Here is a 23697-nt window from a genome sequence, read left to right on the forward strand (position 1 = left end):
AGGTTACTTGCAATGTCCTAAGGAAGCAGGACAAACAGTAGCGGTTGTAGGAAGGAGAGAATCGCTGTCAGAACACAAATGACTCAAATTCATAAGATGTGGATATGAAGGCGAAGATTTGGAAACTAGTTGAGAGGAAGAAAGATGGCACCATGAACAGAATACAGATGCCCAAAGAAGAGCAGGAGGATCCAGGTGTGGAGATGCTGTATGCGGCCAGATCATCTCATTCCCAGGGGACAGTTTAAAAACCTGGCAGCAGGAACGAGGCAAGAAACCCAGTCTGTGGACTCTCCACCCTTTCTTCAGCTTTGTACTCCTTCCTCTTCCCCCCCTGGGTAGGATACAATTTCTTCTATGTCATAATCTTGAAGGAAGAAAACCCAAGTCTGGAAGATTTCCGTTCACCTACGCGTGATCTCTGGGGAATTTCTAGGATCACAATCAGAGAGTCCTCACCTCAGAGAGTTCCAAAATGCGCTCAGCCAAGTGGAGCTTTCACAACCTCATGAAAAGGTTGTGTATGTGCTGGCACCAAGTGAACAGAGTGATGTATCAACACTTGACGGGGAAAGGCAGTGCACACCACAGGATCTGAGAAACTCAGAACGGAGGAGACCTATGAGGTCATTCCTCTGCTCGCTGCCCGACTCCCTGTTACACCGCTCCCTGCCAGAGTGGAGCTGTCCCTGAGAACTGCGCTTGTGGCTTGTCGCACCGGAGCCAAAGGAAACATCTGTAAGTCTGGCAGGGTTTCAGGTGAGCATGCCGCTGTGAGGGCACTGAGCCTTTGCTGGCAATAGACTCCAACCGCACAGTGAACTGTTTTTCTCCTTCCCTATTTTACTTCAGATGTCAAAGCTCTTCACACTGCAGTGATACCCTAAAATGATTCTCTACTTCCGTGGCTCCAGGTGAAACAGTATTTTTTCATGCTCCATAGACTGCCCACCAGCTGACTCAAAACTAGCAATGTGACGGGGCACTCTATCTCAACGTGCCATGAAAAGGAAAACAAGGAAAAAAGGTAGAATCAGCCAGCAGGGAAAATATTCCTTTCTCTTGAGCCTTTGGCACTCACTCACTCAACTGGTGTTCATTACAGTTTTACGCACTCTATTAAGTCCTATACTATATGGAGATGAATTTGAGCAAACTCTGGGAGATAGTGGAGGACAGAGGAACCTAGCATGCTGCAGTCCATGGGGTCTCGACGAGTTGGACATGACTTAGTAACTGAACAACAACAATTAAGTTCTGTGAGGGTCTATGAGGTATACCAGTTGACTAGAAAAACCCCTCACTTCTAGAAGCTTCAAGTTCACTTAAGACCACTGCAAACCCAACTGTAGCAGGACACAGAAGGCAATGCTCTTGGGGAGTGGGGGCCACAATGCCACACAACTTTCAGTGGAGTGGACATTACTCTTTGAAGGGATGTCCAGAAGGAGCAGTCATGAATGGCATGGCATTTGCCATTCCATTATGTCTGCTTTGAAAGACCAGGACATAAGCATTGGAACAGGCAAAAAGAAGAAATAATACGTCCAGGTAGAGAAAACGGATATAAGAATACACAGAAGAACTACACAAAAAAGGTCTTAATGACTCGGATAACTACAATGGTATGATCACTCACCTAGAGTCAGACATCCTGGGATGTGAAGTCAAATGGGCCCTAGGAAGCATCACTACGAACAAAGCTAGTGGAGGTGATGGAATTCCAGCTTACCTACTTAAAATCCTAAAAGATGGTGCTGTTAAAGTGCTGCACTCAATATGCCAACAAATTTGGAAAACTCAGCAATGGCCACAGCATTGGAAAAGGTCAGTTTTCATTTGAATCCCAAAGAAGGGCAATGCCAAAGAATGCTCAAACTACTGTACAACTGCACTCATTTCACACGCTAGCAAGGTAATGCTCAAAATCTTTCAAGCTAGGCTTCAACAGTACGTTGAATCGAGAACTTCCAGATTTAGAAGCTGGATTTAGAAAAGACAGAGGAACCAGAAACTGAATTGCCAACATACAGTTGGATAGCAAAAAAACCAAGGGAGTTCCACAAAAACATCTACTTCTGCTTCACTGACTACACTAAAGCCTTTGACTGTGTCAATCACAACATACTGGAAAATTCTTCAAGAGATGGGAATACCAGACCACCTGACCTGCCTCCTGAGAGACCTGTATGCAGGTCAAGAAGCAACAGTTAGAACTGGACATGGAACAATGGTCTGGTTCCAAATTGGGAAAGGAATATATCAAGGCTGTATATTGTCACCCTGCTTATTTAACTTATATGCAGAGTACATTATGTAAAATGCCAGGCTGGATGAAGCCAAGCTGGGATCAAGATTGCAGGGAGAAATATCAATAACCTCAGCTATGCAGATGACACCACCCATATGGCAGAAAGTGAAGAAGAACTAAAGAGCCTCTTGATGAAAGTGAAAGAGGAGAGTGAACAAGTTGGCTTAAAGCTCAACATTCAGAAAACTAAGATCATGGCATCTGGTCCCATCAATTCATGGCAAATAGATGGGGAAACACTGCAAACAGTGAGAGACTATTTTTTTTGGCTCCAAAATCACTGCAGAGGGTGACTGCAGCCATGAAATTAAAAGGTGTGAAATTAAAAGATGCTTGCTCCTTAGAAGGAAAGCTATGACAAACCTAGACAGTGTATTAAAAAGCAGAGATATCACTTTGCGGACAAAGGTCCATATAGTCAAGCAATGGTTTTTCCAGTGGTCATGTATGGATGTGGGAGTGGCACCATAAAGAAGGCTGAGCACCGAAGAATTGATGCTTGTGAACTGTGGTGCTGGAGAAGACTCTTGAGAGTTCTGTGGACAGCAAGGTGATCAAAGCAGTCAATCCTAAAGAAAATCAACCCTGAATATTCACTGAAAGGATTGATGCTGAAGCTCCAATCCTTTGGTCACTTGATGTGAAGAGCTGACTCACTGGAAAAGACTCTGATGCTGGGAAAGATTGAGAGCAGGAGGAGAAGGGGATGACAGAGGATAAGATGGTTGGATGGCATCACCGACTCAGTGGACATGAGTTTGAGCAACCTCTGGGAGATGGTGAAGGACAGGGACACCTGGTGTGCTGCAGTCCATGGGATGCAGAGAGTAGGACGAGACTTAGTGAGATGAACAACAACAGAGGAGATGGGAGAGACACAAGGCATGAAACCCAAGGAGCACTCAGGGAATAACTCGCATACCATTTACCATTATTAAGCACCTACTGGATGCTTAATTCGCCAAGTGGTAGGCATACAGAAATGTCAAACTCAACTCACCCTCCAGAGGAGCATGCAGTCTGAGGAAAAAACCCAGGTGAGTTTAATTAGTAATTTCAATTATAATTTATAATTAGTAACTCTAAGTACAAAGAATAGAGGCACACCCAGAGTGCTGGAGGAACTCAGGAGGCAGGGCAGTGATGGTTAGGAACATGGACTCTCTAAACACAAACTACTTAGGTGTGAATCGCCTGTCTGCCACTTATGTATGTGTTTGTTTTTCAAATTTCAGTTTTCTTTGGTATAAAATGGGCTCAATAAATGGTACTTGCATCAAAAGACTGTTGGAAGGGTGTTAGGTTAAAATAAGATATTGTATGGTGTCAATATAAGCCCTTGGTGTAGGAGCTGGCACATATCAAGTACTCCGCATAGATATTAGCTGTTGTTACTATTATTGGCAATACTACTGAGAAGTGATCCTGCTCTTACTGAAAGGTCAGTTTATTCTGAATGCAGGCTGCATGCAGAGGTGCTGCTAGGAGGCTATGCTGAATTGTGATGCTCACCTAACCTCTCTGCACTTCAGTTTCCTCACCTAGAGTAGACTCAGAACAACAAGAGCTTACTACTTGCCAGGTGTGTTGTTCTGAGCGCTTTATGTGTATGATCTCATTGCATCTCTGTAACAGCCCTATGCATCTTGCAGATGAGGAAACTGAGGCACGGAGCCATCAGGCAACACACACAGAAACGGTGGGGGGTGGTCACAATGAAGGCACTTACTGGTCAAGGCCTGTTCTTCTTCAGCCCTGCACCTCACTGTCTTTCTGTTCTACCGCCATCCAATCCCAGAACATCTGACTGCAAGCTGGCAATTTATTTTGCAGGTAAAGAGTACACAAGAGCCAAACATGCCATGGTGATCAGCCTAAACCAGGAAAAGCACACCTAATACACACACCTACGCATCATACCTCCCATTTGTGTGGAGTTTGACAATTTATTAAATGCTTTCAGTTACTTGATGTACTTATCTTTCCTTCTGGCCCCAAATAACTGAGCACCAAAAATGGACTAATAAACATGGTCTCATGTTAAGAGACACTTGAGTCCTGTGGATTTGTGGGTGTGGACAGATACTAACTTGGGGATGAGTAAGGGCAGAGTGGGGGACTTTCCTGGTGGCTAAGATGATAAAGAATCTGCCTGCAATGCAGGAATTTGATCCCTGGGTCAGGAAGATCCCCTGGAGAAGGGAATGGCAACCTACTCCAATGTTCTTGCCTGGAGAACCCCATGGTCAGAGGAACCTGGTGGGCTACAGTCCATGGGGTCACAAACACTTGGATGTGACTGAGAGATGAACACTTAACAGGGACAGAGTGGAAATTTGTTTTGGAACACTGCTGAGGGCTGATGGTGGGCTCAGCTCTTCCCAGCATCTGATAAGCTTTCCCAGCTGAAGGCTTGGTTCTGAGAACCTACAAGATGGATACAAGCTGGGCAACTAAGAAATCCCTCCCCCTATCTGCACATTGCTGTTTTTCTGAAATTTTATTGGGTCAGGGAGCTCCTAAGGGAAAAATTTGATAGATTGTCTCTCCACTCCACACACACACGTCCTTTGCGCTCCCACCCCACTGTCCTGCAGACATGGGCCACGTCTTTTGTCTTTGTAACGCTAGTACAGTAAGCCCCCTACATATGGAAAAGCTCCATTCTGAGAGCATGTTGGCAAGTCCAACAAAGTTAGCCTAGGTACCCGACTAACACAATTGACTGTATAGTACGGTACTGTAGTAAGTTTATACTTTTCACACAAATAGCACATAAAAAAAAAAAACAAAAAATAAAGAAAACATTTTCAATCTTACAGTACAGAACCTTGAAAAGTCATAGTCTAGTACAACAGCTGGCATACAGGGGCTGGCATCGAGTGAACAGGCAAGAAGAGTTACTGACACGAGGAGGGAGAGGAGGTAGGAGATGGTGAAGCTGAAGGATCGTCAGCAACAGGAGATGGAGCGCAAGCTGCAATTTCACTCACGCATCAACTAATGTTGATGGAACACATGTTCACATCTTTGAAAGTGAACCTGAAGGCTGGTATGTAGGGGATTCACTATACACTGCAATGTTCCAAGAATGAATGAAAACCTCCCTGCTTATCAGCAGAAATTCTGTAAAAAAAAAAAAAAAAAAAAAAAAGGTACATCAGTGTTGAGCCCAAGAGAGCAGTAGTAGTTACTTCAGTCACTAATCCTGATCCCCTGGTCCATGCCAGGCCCTGGGCTAGGCACAGGAATTCCAGAGACACAAAAGATACAGTCGGCTAACAAGCCATCTTCAGCAAGTTGCATGAAAGACACTTAGGAAAATAAGTGTTAGAAATTCTAAAAGATTTTCAAAGTGTGCCTGGAGCTTTGATTTTTACAAGACAGTATTATGTGCCTGTTATTATTTGAATGAATGCCACGAAAGAAAATGGGAGACTGAGTTGTCTTTTGAACTCCACATGCAATATTCAGGCTTAGATTCAAGGTCATATGGAACCCACATGGTGTAGGTAAAAAGGAGTGGGAGCCTTAGAAAAACCACCTCGAAGCGTGTGTTGGATTTTTAAGACGAGATCAGCAATTTCCCCCTGGCATTATCAGCTTTGCTGAAAATATCACTTAATCTTTGTCTCCGGCTCCTCTTCCAGAAGATGGGGGCGATGTTCCTGGGGGGCACAGAGGAAGCGGCCGGAGGGCAAGGGAGGATGAGATAGGGCTTTAACGGTTTCCTCACTTTGAAGTGTTCTAAAAATACAGCGTTTTCATTGCAAACATGTGATGGGCTATGTGTCAACACAGCATTTTGTGTTGCTAGGGCCGTCTGGCCAATAGTTGTGCGAGTGCTCACGCGGCTATTCAGCTAATGCAGGGGGAGAGAAAGCCGGGGAGAGACAGGCCCCCCCCCGATCCGTGGAGCAGTCCCGGTGGGGCATCCTGAAGCCACGGGCAGGCCTTCCGACTACTGATGAGCCCAGGCTCCACAGTCAGTCTCTGCCAGTGGCCAGAGACTCTCTCCTGCCTCTTAAACTGCAAGTTTTATTTGCCTGGGGGTTTTATCTGTGATGTAAAAGCCTGACGCATCCCACTTCAACACTGTGCTCCGAAGTACAGATTAGAGAACAATTAGGAAGAGAGGAAAACCCAGAGACCCGATTAAAAAAAAAAAAGGGTCTTTAATTTATTCATTACCTTTTCGTACTCACTGGAAAAGACCCTGATGCTGGGAAAGACTGAAGGCAAGAGGAGAAGGGGGCGACACAGGATGAGATGGCTGGATGGCGTCACTGACTCAATGGACATGAGTTTGAGCAAAGTCTGGGAGATAGTGAAGGACAGGGAAGCTGGGCGTGCTGCAGTCCGCGGGGTCACAAAGAGTCAGACATGACTTGGTGACTGAACAACATACCTTTTAAGTTTTTTTCCACCTTCAAGGAGATCCGAGTGGAGCCTTGGCTCTTGGAAGCCTGGCCTTGTGTAAGCACGTGGGCTGGGTAGAAGGACCCACCCCTTGTCTACCTCCAGAGGGGAACACGGCCCGCACTGGACTCGCAAAACAGCTAGGGGCCATCACCATCTGGCAGCTGTGTGGCGGCCTCCGTCCAACGAACGGGTGGTCACAATCCAGCTCCCATTAGGCAGGTGGCCCCTCCACAAAGACAGCATCATGCTCAGCAGCCTGCTCGGCCAAAAGGAGAGTGGGCGGGGCATGGGAATTGCATCCACTTGTTCTGCAGAACCAGGCTGCTTCCGGGGTGAGGTGGAAGGGAGCCTGGGGGTGGAGAGGGAGCAGGGCAGTCGCACTAGAGGCATGTCTGTGCCTTCTTTACAGAACACCTCGGCCCGCTCCTCAGGTGTGTCTCGTTTATCCCACTGGGCTTTGCCTTATGCAACCACCCAGAGGCTATTTTCTGAGATCAGCCCCAAACACGATGACTTCAGTGGGGGGTGGTGGGGGGGGGGGGGTGGGGATGTTGGTGGAGATGCAATGCCCGCCACTCTCTCTCATCAGCCTCCCTTATGCTATGAATAGGGACCACGTGTGAGGCAGAGGCTGCTGAGAAAGGTCCTCTCTCCACCTTTCTGGGGTTGACTAGCATTCACACCCCAAAGGAACAAGTTACGACTGATGCTAAAAGAGAGAGAGGGAGTGCCGTCTACTGGACAACTCGTGGGCATCTTGGAGCATTAAAGTGATGAAAGCCCAGCTTGCTGCTCTGCCAGTGAGCAACCTGATTCCATCTAGGGAGTGAAAAAGTCAGCCTACATCCTCCCAGCCTAACGGAAGTGCCCCTCCCCCCAACACAGGGGAAGGGCCCTCCACCCCACACAGCAGCAGTGAATAAATTAAGCCATGTTTTTTCATAACTCATGCAAACAGTTTTGCTTACATCCTCCTTTTAACAACCTGAAATTCTTTTCAAAATCTAAAATCCATACACATAAACAGACAAAAACCAAACACCCAACTCAACAAACACCAACCAACTTGACCATGGAGAACCTTTAAGCAGCAGCACAGAACGTACAAATAACAATCTTGGGTCTTATCTTGACATCTTGGATTAGACGTCAGGAACTCTATAACGTGCTAGGAAAACCTGTTCAGAATTGGTATCCACAACTACACTACTTCTTGACTCAACAGAATGTAGGTCCCACCTAAGGGATGCCTCAAGAATTTAAGTTTTGTAGGGAGAAATGTTAATGTATGTGTGAAAGCGCATGTTAGTCAACATGCTTATCTCCTTCTCAAAGTGGTGACTCTTCCAATAATTACATTAATGGTAATTAAGGGTCACATCCAAAATGAGCTACCCTGCATAGGCTTCTGAAAGCAGCAGTGATGCTGGGTAGGGTGTAGCGGTGGGTTAAGAACTAGCTTCTGTGTGAAATATCTTCTTGAGGATAGTTAGTCTAGTAAGCCTAGGGATTCCTGCCATAAAAATCAGGAAACTCCACTCCACTCATGGTCACAAAACGCGCCTTTAATGCCAATCAACCATCTTCAAAACTGAGTGCAGCTGGTAACAACATAGTCTGCATACAAGAGGATGAAGGCACTGGGACAAATGTTCTAAAATAACTCGAAAGTAACATCACATGGGTTTAGCTGCAATGTCAGCTCTGAGCTGATTGTACAGAAACATCTGAGTGCCAGAGACAAAAAACAAACCTGGAAGGCCTCAAACGGAAAGCCCAGTACAATATTAAACACGGTCCAGTGAGCAATTATGACGTGAGGCCTGCAGTCATTATAGAATGTCCACAGGAATCAGGACTGGAGCAAAAATAATCAGACGGAATTATTCTGAAGAGCTATTCTGAAAGAGTCTGTTGCCCTCCAGACCGGGCGTGTTAGGATCCAGAATTCTGAACAACTACTTAGGTTTGGAATCTATAGGAGATCCTCTAAAAATCTCTTGAGTTGCAAATACTTGTTTTACTGAATTTTACCCCTTCTCCAGAGTTCACTGGTCTTTACTGACTACCCCTTCCCTGTCTCACGCTACCACATGCTTCTCTTTTCCTACACAATGCAGATTTAAATTGCGTATAATATTTTCTAGCACACTCGTTGAGAAAGAGTCATTAGGTTTATAAAAGCCCTTCCCATACATGTGGGTTGTAGAAGATCCTCCACATGGGTAAGAACCCACTACTGTTGTCTTTTCTCATCTGTCTTCTTCTCCCACACCTACTCTGCAGAGCCCACATCCTTCCCTCAGTCCCCACCCTACATCAGGCACTGTACCAGGCAATTTACAGCCAATATCTTATGAATAATTTGCTTCTCAGAAGTCTACCATGCATGCAATAATGCATACAGTGGAAGAAACAGTGTTCAAAGAGGTAAATTGTGGTTACCAGAAAGTTCAAAACGTAGGGGGGTGTGTGCATGTGTGTTGGACATGGGACACATATACATGCATACCTCCCCTGTCAACTGGACGCAGCTCCACCAGGTAGGGGCCAGCCCTGTCTTCAGGACCTGGCCCCAAACAGGGTGACATTGAGGGGGACAGTAAGGACCTTAGACTCAGTCATGCCAACAGGGGGCTGCAAACTGTGTGCCCTTGGATGGAACGGAGAACCCTCAGCAAAGCTGGCGGAGTAAAACTGAGGCTGATCTCATCCTCAACCCCCTACAGGGAGGAGAAAGAAGAAGGAAAAATAAGGCTGAAGAAAAAGGGGATAGGGCGTACTAGGGGAGGGGTGTGTTGCTGAAAAGAAAAAACCTCAGACTCCCAGCATCGTACAACCTCGGGGTCCCCCAACCCCTGCTCCACCACTGTTGAACACACGCCACAGGGTGCTTGGTTCACGGGGCCTCCTGAGCGTCTGCTCTGAAAGAGTCAACACACACACACCAAGTGGTCGGTGATGACCCCAAGCTGCCTGCATGTTTCTAAAGGACTCACGTAGTCCTCCCTTTATTGCCAGTCAATGCTTTCTCTCCTGGTGGGGCCAAGAACACGGCCTGTTCATCTCTACGTTACAGCAGTTAAGTACAGTGCCTGGCACACAGTAGGTGTGTGTCCGACTCTGCGATCCCGTGGACTGTAGTCTGCCAGGCCCCTCTGTCCATGGGATTTTCCAGGCAAGAATAGCGGAGGGGGTTACTATGCCTTCCCTCCAGTAGATCTTCCCGACCAAGGGATCAAACCCACATCTCCTGTGGCTTCTGCATTGCTGAGGCACCTGTTAAGTCCACACACAGTAGGTACTGATGGACATTTATTGCCATGTGACAGGTCCGTGGGTAAACGCGTGGCTAGTTTCCTGGGCCACATTTTTTATCTTTTCTATTGGACATTAAAATTCCACACTAAATGGGACCCGGGGCTTTCAAGGTTACTCTCAGCTCCAGATCCTTCTTACAAAAGAGGGAGGCACAAGGTCCCGGGGGGGAGCACTGATCTGAGGACCACCCCTGGGGGGTGCTAGAAGCAGCTGTCCCTACCCTTGCCCTAACTTTTATCCTTTTCTCTAAGTTCACCACCTCCTCTGTGTAAAAGTTTGCTCCAACTCTACACCTGACCTGCTGCACCAACATTTTAAGGCTAAGCCCCAGAATCCTGGGGTTCAGCATTAATTGAAAGAGCTTATCTATACACAGCCTCACTCTGTACCTTAGCATCTCCCAAACTTCAACCACATTCTCTTCTTTTTATTTTGGAGAGCACAGTCCATCTTTTTACGTTTGGCTGCAGCCTTTCTCTCTTTTCATCCTCATGACTCCATGCTCTCGGGCCTTTTAAGTTCACCTTTGGGACCTCTCCAGACGGGAGCACCTTCCTGGACCTTTGTGATTTGTGCTGCTTTGCCTCTGAAGTGTGTTCATCTCCTTGATGGAACTTCAATAACATTTCCTCCTATGAGGCACCATGGCCTATATACGAGCAAAAAGCTCTGTGCGAAGGGGTGAGTTACTTGTTCCTTAACACTGGGCGTCTGGCATCTTCCTTTGGAACATTTAGCCTTTGGGGAACCATTTTGGACCATTCACTCACCAGAAGCCTTCTTTTTTATGCCTCTTCCCCTCTCCACTGATCTGATCGCTCTATACACCTATGATGTGGTTTCCATTAAACTATAGGGAGTTTCGGAGGCACTTTTTTTCACCTAAAACTGAAAAGAAGGCAACAAGAACTGGCTGGCAAGAGGTCACAAACAGCACAGAGGACCCTGAAGACAATTTTGAAGAGACAGGTCTCCACCCACATATAGGTTCTGAACTTGTTCTACAAACGTCTAATACACCCCAAAACATTTTACAACGACTCAGATTTTGGGTCACTTAAAGAGTGTGATGGGTGTATATTCTCTTTCAATCTCTTGATTCACTTCTCTAATTCCAATTCATGATTCTCTAATAGAAATGAGCAAATTATATTCCTTTATTCTTCCAACTGATCACTGCCCCAGGTATACTTCTCCAGTTGGGTTTCTCCAATTTGAATTAATGAAAGAACATGGATACTATATTGGGGACATCTTTCTCAGTCATTTACACAGAAAGTGAAAAAGTATTGATCCTAATATCAATTCCTGTGGTGTTTAGATTGCCATCCCCATTCTCCTGGAACCACTAGATTTTTTTTTTTTTTTCCTACCATTATAACCTGTCCCTCTTCAGCCAAATAACTCGCTTTTCTATTTAGAGCAAACCTACTTCTTTGCTTGCTGTTTGTCTAAGTGACTCAGTGAAAAACGGGCTTGTGAAATCATAATACATCATTCCACACATGGCTTTTTTTCTGTGCTCCTTTCTCTAGCACATGTACTCATCAAAGCAGATTTGAAAATATCTTTGGACATTTGAAGTCCCTGATTCTTTACTATATTTAATTGGTCTAGTTCACTGTACATTTCTCTAGTGAGATACCTAATTTCTAAATGATTTTTCCCTGCATTTCAGAGGATGGGTCAGAACATACTCAATTCTTTTGACCAACACTGTCATCTATCATTTCTGCTACCAGAGCCTATAAAAAACCCCATATCAATCATTTGGTAACTCATTATTTTAGCATTCTACTTTTCCCCATTTGACCAACTCTATTTTCATCCTTGTTTGGTTTCTGTTGGTTTTGGAGGTCACAATGATTGCATTTATTCATGACGGGTAATCCTGGACATAATCACTTATATCCAATGGGAAGGAGGATTGTTCTAGCAAGAGGTTTGGACTAGCCAATATCAGATAACAAAACATGAGAATGGACTGTCTCAGGATCAGTGAAACTGGATAAGGAATAAAAATCTCATGCCTAAATTATGGTAGCATTTGGTATCACAGGTCCAAGAGTGAAAATTCAGTCTTTTAAGAAAATCTACAAACACAAGGTTAAAAAAAGGGCGGGGGGAAGCTAATTTTGCTAACAACATGGTATATTTTTATCATGGTTGGGATGACTAAAGATAATATATTATCTATAGAGCTAATGCTTCATAAAGTATGTAATGATTTTATTTATATTTTTAGTGCTAGCATTTCTAAACACTTCTAAAATAGGACATAACCATGGCTGACTGGAAATTTTAATTAGAAGCCAAGATGGAAGGAGGAGGAAAGTCAACCTTTCCACCCAATGACCTGACTATCTAGGGTCCTTGGAGTGAAAGAGAGAGGAGCCAAGGTCATGCTAAGGCCATTCCCAGGCAATACCTGCATCGTGCAGAGTAACCAGCAGCATCACCCAGGGAAAGCACTTCTCCTTCTGGCTAGGACACTGGACTTCCCATTTCCAAAGACTGGTTTCATAATAACCCACAGCATGGTGACCCAGGGTGGTACAACTGCGCAACAGATGGTGGAGAATCTCTGATGTGGAGAAATCTCCTTGGGTGCAAATAAAAAGGCAAGTCAGACTTCCAGGCAGGAAAACTATCAATGCATCCGTGGGAATTGTGAGTTGCGAGACCTCCTAAACTTGGCTTTTTCAGTCAGCCTCTAACATGTGTTGGAGGGATTCAAACAGAAGCCAGGAAACCCTAGGTTTACAGTTTATGGCAAATTTCTACCCCAAGGGCCCATTCTCCTTTTGTTTAGAGCCTGTTTTCTTTATTCTTTTGACACTTTAGTTCCAAAAATACAAATCTACAGAGGACAAAATGACCGGGGAGCAGCTCATGTACCAGACAGAGGAGAAGAAAACAAAATGGTGAGAAGCAGCCTTAGGTTAATTTCATTTCTTCTTTGATCCTGGCCCGGTCTCTGTGTGTCCTCTGGATCTCTCTCCTGCCCCTTCTTCCTCTTTTTTCCCCTCCAGAGATATAAGGATCAAAATGTACCAAGGACAGATTATTATCTGCCGGGGTAGACGCTGCCCTTCTGATATAAATAATGGAAATTCAGGCTGAGGTAGACAAGTATAGCCCAATCTCTGGGCATGGAGTATGGGGGTATTTAAAAGGATTCCTTCTCACTATGATTTCATCAAGCTCATTTAACATTTCTCTCTCATTTATCTCAATCAGTTCCTTGGGCGTGGTCTATGTAAGCTACAATAATTTAAGACTCCCTATTTCAAAAGACTGAATTGTTAATTTTTTAAAAAATATAACCATATGCTAAATCTGATGAATCTACCTCTCCCAAGGACATGATAAAACTTCCTGCAGGCCTGAATATAAAGCCTCTGACTGCATCTCTTATTTATCCTGCAGGACCTCGGTGAGACAGCAACGATGGATGTCATGATATGCTACACAGCAATTTCTGTTAACATAAAGTTAATTTAGAGTGAAAGCACCCTTCCTGTGGGCCACTGAGGCAGCACTGACACAACCGGGGCTGCCCCAGACAATCTAGGGCAGCCTGCCACCCTCATTTGAAAGAAATTCAGGGCAGAAATCCTATCCCCGTGTCCATTAAAAATGTAAAACTGGTTCATCTTCCTGCATTCTGAATTCTTTCTCAATTACCGATTTTGAGAGGAAAGCGTTGAAATAAACTGGCTCCAAGGACGTTTTTACTACTCAAGGGAAGTTTCTGAGCATCTTTGGGAAAGAAAGCAAAGGCAAGGAACATGAAAATGAGCCTTTCTGCTCCCACTCCAGCCCCTCAATATTCTTCCTCAAATAACAAGGTTGAAGGTGCTCTTCACAAGCCTTGCACATTTTGAAGAAGACTTGGAAGGTTAAAAGATGATCAATTCCCTCTGGACTCTACCAGCAGCATCCCACTGCTTTGTCCTCCCACTGAACATATGGGAGGTATACTGGAGGTAGGCATTATCACTCCCTGCAAAGGTACAGAGATTGAAGCTGGTTCTCTAGACTAGTCCACGATAATAAATACCAGTTTTAAGTCAAATGGCTCCAGGGCCTGCTCTCATTTGAGCCCAGAGGAATGTTCTAGCCTCCAGGCTCTCACCAGATTCTGAAATAAAGACAATTAGCTTTGGTGCTTTCCACCCTTCTCTTCCTCCTCTTCACCTCCTCTGTTCATTCCTTGACATCTCATTCTCCATGAAAACTTTTCCATCATATTGGACTGGGAAGAGAGGAGGATGAATGTAGATTTTTATGAATGAATTCCTGAAGACTGAAATAAGGGCATTAAGAAGGAAAAAAGCAACTCATGTTCTATCACCTAAGATCAGTGGAGGGAAAAGAAAAGGATGAAATCACCCAAAGCGAGCCCTGGCACCTCTCCAACTGCAGCCTGACCAACCAGGAGATGAAAGGGCAAAAGCTGCTCTTTTGAAGCTTAAAGGTAATCCCCCTTCCCTGAGCAGCGGTGAATGTGACTTTTATTCCACCCACCCTGGACTCGCAGTGCTGGAAGGGCTCTAGCTGCATGGTGGTTACGCCATGGCCCCTGAGCACATTTCAAGAAAAAAGGAAGTTCTGTTTTTCAGGCCTCTGCCACGGAGCACTAGTCAACGCAGGCCACTTCCCGTTCCCGGTTCTCTCTCAGATGAGAAGTCAAAGAGAGACAGTAAAACTGTGATGGGCGAGGCACTGGTCAGGGCCAAGGGTCTGCTTCTGCCTCCCCATCTCAATCATCAAATGACTATTCTGGTCACTCAGCACAGAACCTGAAGAGTTCCTTCCAGTAAAATCAGAATAATAATACCCAACTGGTGGAGCTCGGAGAAATATAATTTAGCATTCATTAGAGAGTAGGTTTTTCCAGGGTGTTGGGATCCTGGGGTGTAATTCTGATTAAAATGGAAACTGCAAGAGTGATGGTCCAAGGCACACAAATTTATGTACCACTTACAGGTTCTGAGTTGGGTGTCACTGGACACCATTCCCACAAGCTGCCACCCCTTGCACTGTATGTCACTCCCCACCTCTTCCTTCTCCCAGACCAGAGCTACCCTATGTTTTCACCAGCTTCCCCACCTGAGATGTCAGTGAATATCCTGACACAACGAGTACCCTTCCTGACCTCCAGCCGCATCTCTTGGGCTCACTTGCTGATGGACAGAGAACCACAATGGCCAGGGCCCGCTGTAAACAGACACAACCTGAGGGTGACCGCATTCTCCTCCAAGTTCAATAATCCGGGAGGGGGGTTCAGGATGGGGAACACATGTATACTTGTGGCGAATTCATGCTGATGTATGGCAAAACCAATACAATATTGAAAATAATTAACTTCCAATTAAAAAAAAATATCCCCTTGTTCTTTCCCTACTGGATTTTCCAAGGCAGTTATTTCACACCTTTACTTCTTAAGTCTTTGATTCCACCCAGACTTCTCAGAAACGTACTACCTCTAGAGAAGTCCAAGGGCATGTGTACCGAGTCTCATCTCCCTCCACTAGACCAAAATTCACGCTGGTGTTACTTCGTCCCAACAGCCCCACTGTCTCGACTAAAGCATCTCTCCACCTGCTGACACGTGCTCTTCAGCCACTCCTTGCATCCCTTCTAGGACCCTGAGCCCCATCTACCTTGCACTAACTTTTTTTGCTCTATCTTCTTACCTTTGGCTCCAAAAAAAAAAAAAAAAAAGTGCTGCATCTAAGGTTTTTTTCCTTTCATTCTCTGACTCCCAGAAAAGGTAGTCTCCACTCATAGCCCCACATGGAAACTTACATGATCCCTCTCCCAACCTCCCCCATCCTTCTGAAATGCTCCCAGATCTTCCAATCACCAAATACGACCACTTTCCTTGGCCTACATTCTGCTCGACTCTTCTGAGCCACCTCAGACTCGATATGATCAAGATTAAACTGACTACCTGGCTCCCTGTCAGCTCCCACCTGCTGACTCCTTCCCCACTTAGGCCACAACCTCCCAACTGTGACCACCCCAAAAGAGTTCTCAAGTCCACTTCCTCCCACATGATCACATCTAGGTCACTTGGCTTCTTCCTCTCCGTTGCCATGCCAGTGTCCTGTCTAGGCTCCATGGACTCCCTGACACAGGCCACCAGGGTCCTGGCCACCCTCCCTGTTGCTGAAATACCTTCCCAGTCCCTTGGCTCTCTAAGAAATAAAATGCAAATATTTTAGCCTGAGATATAAGCTCTTAGCAACTGACCCTAGCCTTAATTTCTAAGCCTCCTCATCATCTCCTCTTCCTTCATTTTCTATATTTCACATTTTCTCTGAACTCTGGGAGAATGCACAGTGCCCAGAACCCAACCTGCATGTTCTCCTCTCCACACCAGAATCAGGCCAGTCCATCTACTTGTATGTTCAATATTGTCTTTATTTGTTTATTCAGTCACTAAGTTGTGTACCACTCTTTGTGACCCCATGGACTACAGCATACCAGGCTTCCTTGTCCTTTGTTACCTCCTAGAGTTTGCTCAAATTCATGTCCACTGAGTTGGTGCTGTCTTTACTTACTCAAATATTATTTTTTTCAAGACTTGGTAAGGATGCCATTTTGTCCTATTTCTTTAGTTGCAAGTTATTCATCCCTCCTCTGAACCCCTACAATTCAAATATGCTCATCTCTTTCTTGTTTATTCTTATCTCATTCTCTTACATCACAGCGACCTGTGTATTTATTTGCCTCACTGTCCCTATTAGATCTCAGGGACAGTGATGATACTAATAACTGTCATAACAACCAGCACCATAGTGAGCTCCTACCACAGTCCAGTTCTGTGCAAAGCATGTGATTTCTCCATCTCAGCAACCCACTGGGGACTGTCTCCATTGTCAGCTGAGATTAAGTAACGTGCTCAAGGCCAGCATGTAGTAAGCGATGGAACTAGAAACTGAATTGAGGTTTGTTGAGGTCAAAAGCCATCTCTTAACTACTACACAGTATTCCTCACTATCTTTACTCGACCAATAACTGCTCAATAAAACACGATCTTCCTAGGACCTCAGAGGTCTGATGGTTTTCTGAGCCAGGTTCCCCAGAGTTGCTGAGGCTGCTCAGTGAACACATACTCTTATATAAGAGAAGAAACAGTTTAGGTTTCCTTAAAGGATATTTTCAAAGATAGAAAAAAGTTTTTATTCCTCAAGATTAAATAGCACAGCACGTACAAAATGAGAGGAAAAACCTAATTCACCTGTATTAGGTAAATGCCTGATTTTGTCTCCTTCTTTGGAACCACTGATGTCAGTAATGCAATGCATCAAGGCCACCCTGAAAGCCTTCGGTAATTTAAACCATGTTTAGAGAGAGCCTCCAAATTTCTAATTTCTGACATCAGCCCCAGGAAAGCAGGACAATTTTACTATGTTAATAGAGTCAGAACCAGTGTAAATGTGGGCTCATTGTTTTACCTATGAACACAAAGGTAACGTATGACACACTTGGGTCTCTGTGTAAGGAAAAGTGGTGATGGTTGATCTCTATGCGTAAGCGGCTAAGGGCTGTAATCCTCCAAGAGGAATGTCATTAAACAACTCAAATCCCATCACAACAAACACCGTTACAACAGAGATGTCTGTATAATAAAAACCCTTCCAAGCTTTGGCTGACAGCCCATGTACTTCAAGCAATATTTGATGTGAGACCTGGAGTTCACAGTACTGGGAACTGACCTATATTTGCAAAGGTAAGACCTGAATGATTTCAGCTGTGACTTCTATCCCATGATGCCATGAGTTGTAGTGATGTATAATCTCAACCCAGGAGTACAAAAACTAAGGACAAAGACAGAAGCAAAATCAACCCTGTTCTTGAAGGGCAAAATTCCTGCCTTTCACTTGGGGAATCCTTAGAGAAAGGGCCTCTTATCTAATCCTGAAATAAAGCAGATCAAGGGCTTCCTGGTGGCTCAAGCAGTAAAGAATCTGCCTGCAAAGCAGGAGACATAGGTTTGATCCCTGGGTCAGGAATATCCCCTGGAGAAGGAAGTGGCAACCCACTCCAGTATTCTTGCCTGGGAAATCCCATGGACAGAGGAGCCTGGCAGGCTATAGTCTATGGGGTTGCAAAGAGTCGGACACGACTGAGAGGCTAACACACTTTCACTTTCAAGGCTGGATGCAGCCTTATCTCATTGAGAAGTAAGATGGAGTGGCCTGTGAAGACAGATGAACTGGGCTGAAATTTCTACTCAGATGCTTACTAGCTGGGTAAACTAGGCTACATCTCTTAGGTTTTTGTGATTCTCATTTTTCTCATCTGTAAAATGTGACTAGGACCACCTGCTTTCAGGATTCCAGTAAGAATTAAATGAGATAACTATACAAAGCTCTTGGAGAATGAAATGGCAATGCCCTCCATTATTCTTGCCTGGAGAATTCCATGGACAGAGAAACCTGGTGGGCTACACAGTCCACAGGGTCACAAAGAGTCAGACATGACTGAGTAAGTAACACACACACATACAAAGCTCCTAACAGAGCCTGGTACACAGCATGGGCTGAAAAAAGTAAGTCCCCTTGCCAGGTCTCCCTTTCTCTCCAAGACTGTGAGCTGATACAAACTATTTTAATAAAGTTAGTTATAAGACTGAGTGAATAAAGTTAAAATATAAACTTACAAATATAGCCTGGTAAAGATACTGCTCAGAGGAACATGGGGGAAGAGAGAGCAAATAGTATAAGAACTAGGCCAGGCACAGACACTTACTTGACTTAGAGAAAGGTCGTCTTGGCTAAAGTAGGACATGTGTAATCAAAAGCTAAAATGCACGTAACCAGGTAAAGCTTTGATCATTGTGTCAGAAGTCATTTTGAAAAATGCTGAATAAACTGAAATTTGTAGACATGTGTTCCTAGTCAAGGATGAACTGTGGTTACTGACTCCCAAGCACCTGTTTACTGCCGACAGCCTAGTTTTCTGTGGGGGCTATTCCAGAAGGTGGGAGGGCCCTTCTTAGCTAAGTCCTCAGCTTCAGCCCGTTCATTATACTGTCTTTGGATGCTGTAAAAATATTAAAACACATTCTAGTCTTCTCCATTTGGGAAATATGTCAGTAAAGAGTTTAGAAATATTATCAATATTAGGGATATGCCCTATTTGTGATATTTTTAACCCTCTTGACTTTGAGATACCCAATTTATATTTTTCAAATTATGGGACAATCAAGTAAGTGGTGACAAAATTCTTCTATACATTCTTCTGAAAACACTCTTGGTGTTACATGACAGTTTTTGAGATAGAAAAGTAGAGTCCTATAAACATAATCTGAAGGAATGCCTGTTCACCTTTATAAAATAGATATGATCCAGGGGTTTTACTTTGGCCACCTGATGCAAAGAGCTGACTCATTGGAAAAGACCCTGATGCTGGGAAAGACTGAAGGCAGGAGGTGAAGGGGGCAAAAGAATACAAGATGGTTGGATGGCATCACCCACTCAATGGACATGAGTTTGAGCAAGCTCTGGGAGATGGTGATGAACGGTAAGCCTGGCGTGCTGCAGTCCACGGGGTCACAGAGTCAGACGTGACTGAACGACTGAACAGCAACAACAAGGGGTTTCAAAATTTCTCGAACATTTCCAAAAACTCCTACCAGACCTCAGCAACTACAGGGAACGAGAGATGGCCCAACATTTCTCGGAGTCAGAACGTCAGCGTTCCAACAATGACTTAGTAGTGCTTTGCCTTGGCAGTAAGGAAGAGGCTCAGAGACGAGAATGAGCTGATGTTCCTGTGTTCAACTAAAGTGTGTGCACAAGCCATACATTGAGCTTACAGAACCTCTTATAAGAGGAAGCAGAGAAAAAAGATAACAAGCCAGACAGAAGTACTGAGGTGCAGGGAAACAGCAACTGTGAGACTCACAAAGATATGGAGGAGCCCTGGGCAGGAAGACCAAAAGATCCAAAAGAGAGAAACAATTATCGAAGTGAGGTTAAAACATGGACAGAGAACAGATGGTAGCAGCAGAGGAGATACTGTAAGTTCATTTCTACACAGAGCTCACAATGGGTGACTCCAATATCCAGAAGCTTTAACCTGGACAGACATTTCCAGCTTCTATTTAAGAATGGTGCCTCCCTCCCCATCACCCTCATCTTAAAATGGAGGCAATGACAGCCTACAGATTCACACGTGAATGGCGTAAACCACAAGCATTTCTAAAGGTGCGCTAACTATTTCAGGCCACTAGGGTGCTACTTCCCTCTCCCCAAAGGCACACTTCATTTAATGATCTCCATCTAGACCCCAAGAATTAATGTCCCTCCTAGAAGTATACCCTTTATTCCTTACGCCAGTGCTTATTGCTGTTTATAGGGTACTTCAAGATCCCCACAGGCTATGGAAAAGTGAAATGCAATTCTAATTACATGGGCAGTAACAGAAAAGTGGGGGGGGGGGGTATAAAGAGCTCCTGAAATGCAAGGCTAAGAAACACTATTCCTCTGAGAGGCCAGCCACTCTGCCCAGAAGAGCCTGTGCTGCCTAGAAAGTGACCTCAGGGAGGAATCACGCGCCTGGAGAGAGGCGCGGCCGCCCCCTGCTCCTCCCTCCCTGCATCCGAGGCCAGCTGGTCCACCTGTCCAGGAGGCAGGCAGGGGCGCTGGGAGGAGCCCCGTTGGCCACGGGGCACAGGGGCGGCGGGGCGGGTCTTTCTCACCCTCCTCCCTTCCCGTGAATAACCAGGACCCCCACCCCAACCCCCGCAGGCCTGGACTGCACGCCCCTGACCCCGCGCGCGAGCGCCCTGCTGTCTGTACCTTTACTCTGGGGAGGGTTCTGACTCCGGTCCCGGAGGACGTTGATCTGGTAGACGGCTCCGTAAGGCTCAAAAAGTTCTTTCAGCTCCTTTTCTGACCAGGACCGGGGGATCTGTCCGACAAACATCTTAATGGCATCTGGGTCTGGTTGGTCTGAGTGATCCAAAGCGCCGTTCATCTTGTTGGCTGTGCCGTTACTGTCAAAAAGGGAAGCGGGAGCCAGAGTTAGGGCTGCAGGGCGAGGGACAGGAAGACAAAAAATCGGGGGTGGGGTGGGGGAGGGGAGGCGGAAGGAGGAGGAAGAGGAGCACGGGGCAAAGTGCCTAATGAGTCGTGGAAATGTGATGAACTAAAACAAAGCACAGGCACCATTAGGTTGCTCCTCGGCGGCCGCAGCGCGGGCTCTCACTGCAGGCTGCTGTTCGGCACCGCCGCCTGAGCCCGGGGCAGCGCCCCACCGGGTGTCACCCGGGGCGTGGACATCTTGAAACCCGGCTAGGAAGGCAGCTGCAAGTTAAGTGCAGGTCTCGCTCCGCGAGGCTGCCATCAACGCATCCGCAGCGTTATCAGTCTCACACTGGCTCTCATGTGGAAAGAAAGGCAAGGCTGGATTTCTGCTGCCTTTCCCACCACCCCCCTCCACCCCTTTTGGAAGGTTTTAGGAAGACAGGAGAGAGGTGGTAATAATAAAGTCACATGAAAAGAAAATGAAACACTTGGCAGTCCGTCAGATGACTAATGCAAGATGCTGGTGATGAATTTGCAGAGCGCGCGAGGCATCCATGTGTGCATCAAATTAGTATGTTGTTGCTGCTCAGAAGAGAAAGTGCTCCAGCAATGCGGCTGGGTGCACCCGATTGGCTGCCCAGGCTGGAGAAAAGGGCCCTGGCGGGGAGGGGGGCTCCCGTTTAAAAAGCACATTGTTTATGGGACCCGGGCACAAAGGCTCTAATTCAGAGAGGCAAAGGCGATCTCAGAATTGCCTGCTTTGTGATAGGAGGGGGAAAAGAAAAGCAGTCCCAGAAAGTTGAGTTCCCGCTAAAGGACACTGAATATTTTAAGTCTTTCACACTCCATAAATTGCTCTCTGTATATCTGACGTCCAGATGTTGCACTTGAGTTCTAAACAATCACACGTCTGGGAGAGAAAAGAGTGAAGTCTGCCTTTCCTTCTCCCAGCTTCAATAAATTTTGGGGGCCGATACAAAGAGCAAAGACCACAAGCTTTTACATATCAATCTTCCTTAATGCTGTTTTCCAAAACCCTCATTTGAAAGAGAGAGAATGCTTGTTTAGAACCTGCAATTCTAGTCACCAACATGTAAAAGGATGATGAAGGCATTCATATTTGCTTGGATCCCTCCACCATTTAAGCTGCAGTAAGTAATAAAGCAAAGCCACATACTCTTTTCATCTCCCCCCACCCCCCAATGCACCCTAAAGCCACCTACTCTGCCAAGTGACAAGGCTGAATGCCCTGAGCAGCACTGATTTGCAGTGCTAATCCTCAGTTTGTGAAAACATATAAAATGCACTTAAATTCAGCAAACACAGAACCTACAGAGCCATGTTCATGACTGCCCCCCAACCCCAGCCTCTAGCCCAGGAGGCAAAAAGGTCAAGAAATGGCCACATGGACTATGGCTTCACTGAAAATGGTCTCTTCACGGTAGCCTAGGGTAACAGTAAGGTTTTCAAAGATCTTAAGTAGGTTTCTTTATTTCAGTCAAAACCCCTCAGAGCACCTTAAATTTGCTGCAAAACTAGGTTAGTCCTGAGCTCTTGGGGGAAAAATAAGACACTGATGGCTAACAAACAACAGCAGTAAAACTTATGGAAAGGAGAAATTCTGAATTCAGTTTAATCCAGAGAGGAAAAAGATGGTAAATACTCTTCAACTAGGTCCTGGCTTCAATTTCTATTTCTCCTTATCCCCCAATTTACCACTCTGTTTTTTTTTTCTTTAATCCTTGAGATAAACAATCAGACTAACTTGAAAGCACTTTCAGAGCTTTCTCTAATCAACCTTATTGTTATAAAAAAAAAAATGTTCTACTGAATACAATGTTGAGCACAAAACCTTCCTTCAACAATTTAGGTGTAATATAACGCTTGTTTATATTAGAGCTGGAGCGTTTATCTTCTTCCCATGCACCTCGACTGCTTTTCAAATTGCCCTCCGGGAATTCAATAAACACTTTTTAACCCCACAGGGCTGACTCTGGCAAGGAGGAGGTGGCAGAGCCCCACGCAGAACAGAATGTAGCGCTCACAGCTCGCTGAGAGCTGAGAGTGTGGCAAGACTTATTTCTGGGACAGGAAGGGCCTGTGGTTACCGCTGTTGACAATCAGCTAGAATGAAAAGAGGAAGGCGTTGCCACAGGTCCCAGCTAAGAGAGAACGGAAGTTCAGAAAATGGGGCTCCCGCATGTCCTCTGAACAGAGTTAACACAACAGATGGACCAGGTGGCAGCACACTCACTGGTCCTTATACCTCAACTTAGAATTCTAGAGCAAGTGTTCTTTCGTGGGTCTCCAAACAAGGGCCCATTTCTACTTTCTAAAAAAAGGAAAAAAAAAAAAAAAACACACTCCCTGGGGTGCATAGGGAGAAACACCATGAAGAGGGGCTTATGCTTCACCTGTTGGTCTTTATGTTGGTAAGTGTGTATTTAAAATTCATGCCCCTCAGTCATCCTTCACAGATGCCTTTAGACCTCTCGTATCCTGAAGCAGGCGGGGGTTGGCACTTGGGGTTTGAATCCTGGCACTATCATTTCCTAACTGTGCCTCTCTGGGCCTCAGACTCTTCATCTGTAAGAT

General features: G+C 45.4%; 1 protein-coding gene across 12 annotated transcripts in view; it reads right to left on the bottom strand.

Annotated features, from left to right (window-relative positions):
- CELF2 (CUGBP Elav-like family member 2) overlaps window positions 1-23697 on the bottom strand; it is a 553836-nt gene that overhangs the window by 142774 nt on the left and 387365 nt on the right. For 11 of the 12 annotated variants that reach the window (XM_040248499.1, XM_040248497.1, XM_040248498.1 and 8 more), the window contains one exon: window positions 20875-21071. In XM_040248499.1, the coding sequence (XP_040104433.1) occupies window positions 20875-21071 (197 nt within the window). Of the gene's footprint in view, window positions 1-20874; window positions 21072-21243; window positions 21348-23697 lie in introns of those variants that run through there. The other variant, XM_040248503.1, reaches the window with a different exon arrangement.

This window comes from Oryx dammah, unplaced genomic scaffold (genome assembly GCF_014754425.2).
Source record: "Oryx dammah isolate SB20612 unplaced genomic scaffold, SCBI_Odam_1.1 HiC_scaffold_10, whole genome shotgun sequence".
NCBI lineage: Eukaryota > Metazoa > Chordata > Mammalia > Artiodactyla > Bovidae > Oryx > Oryx dammah.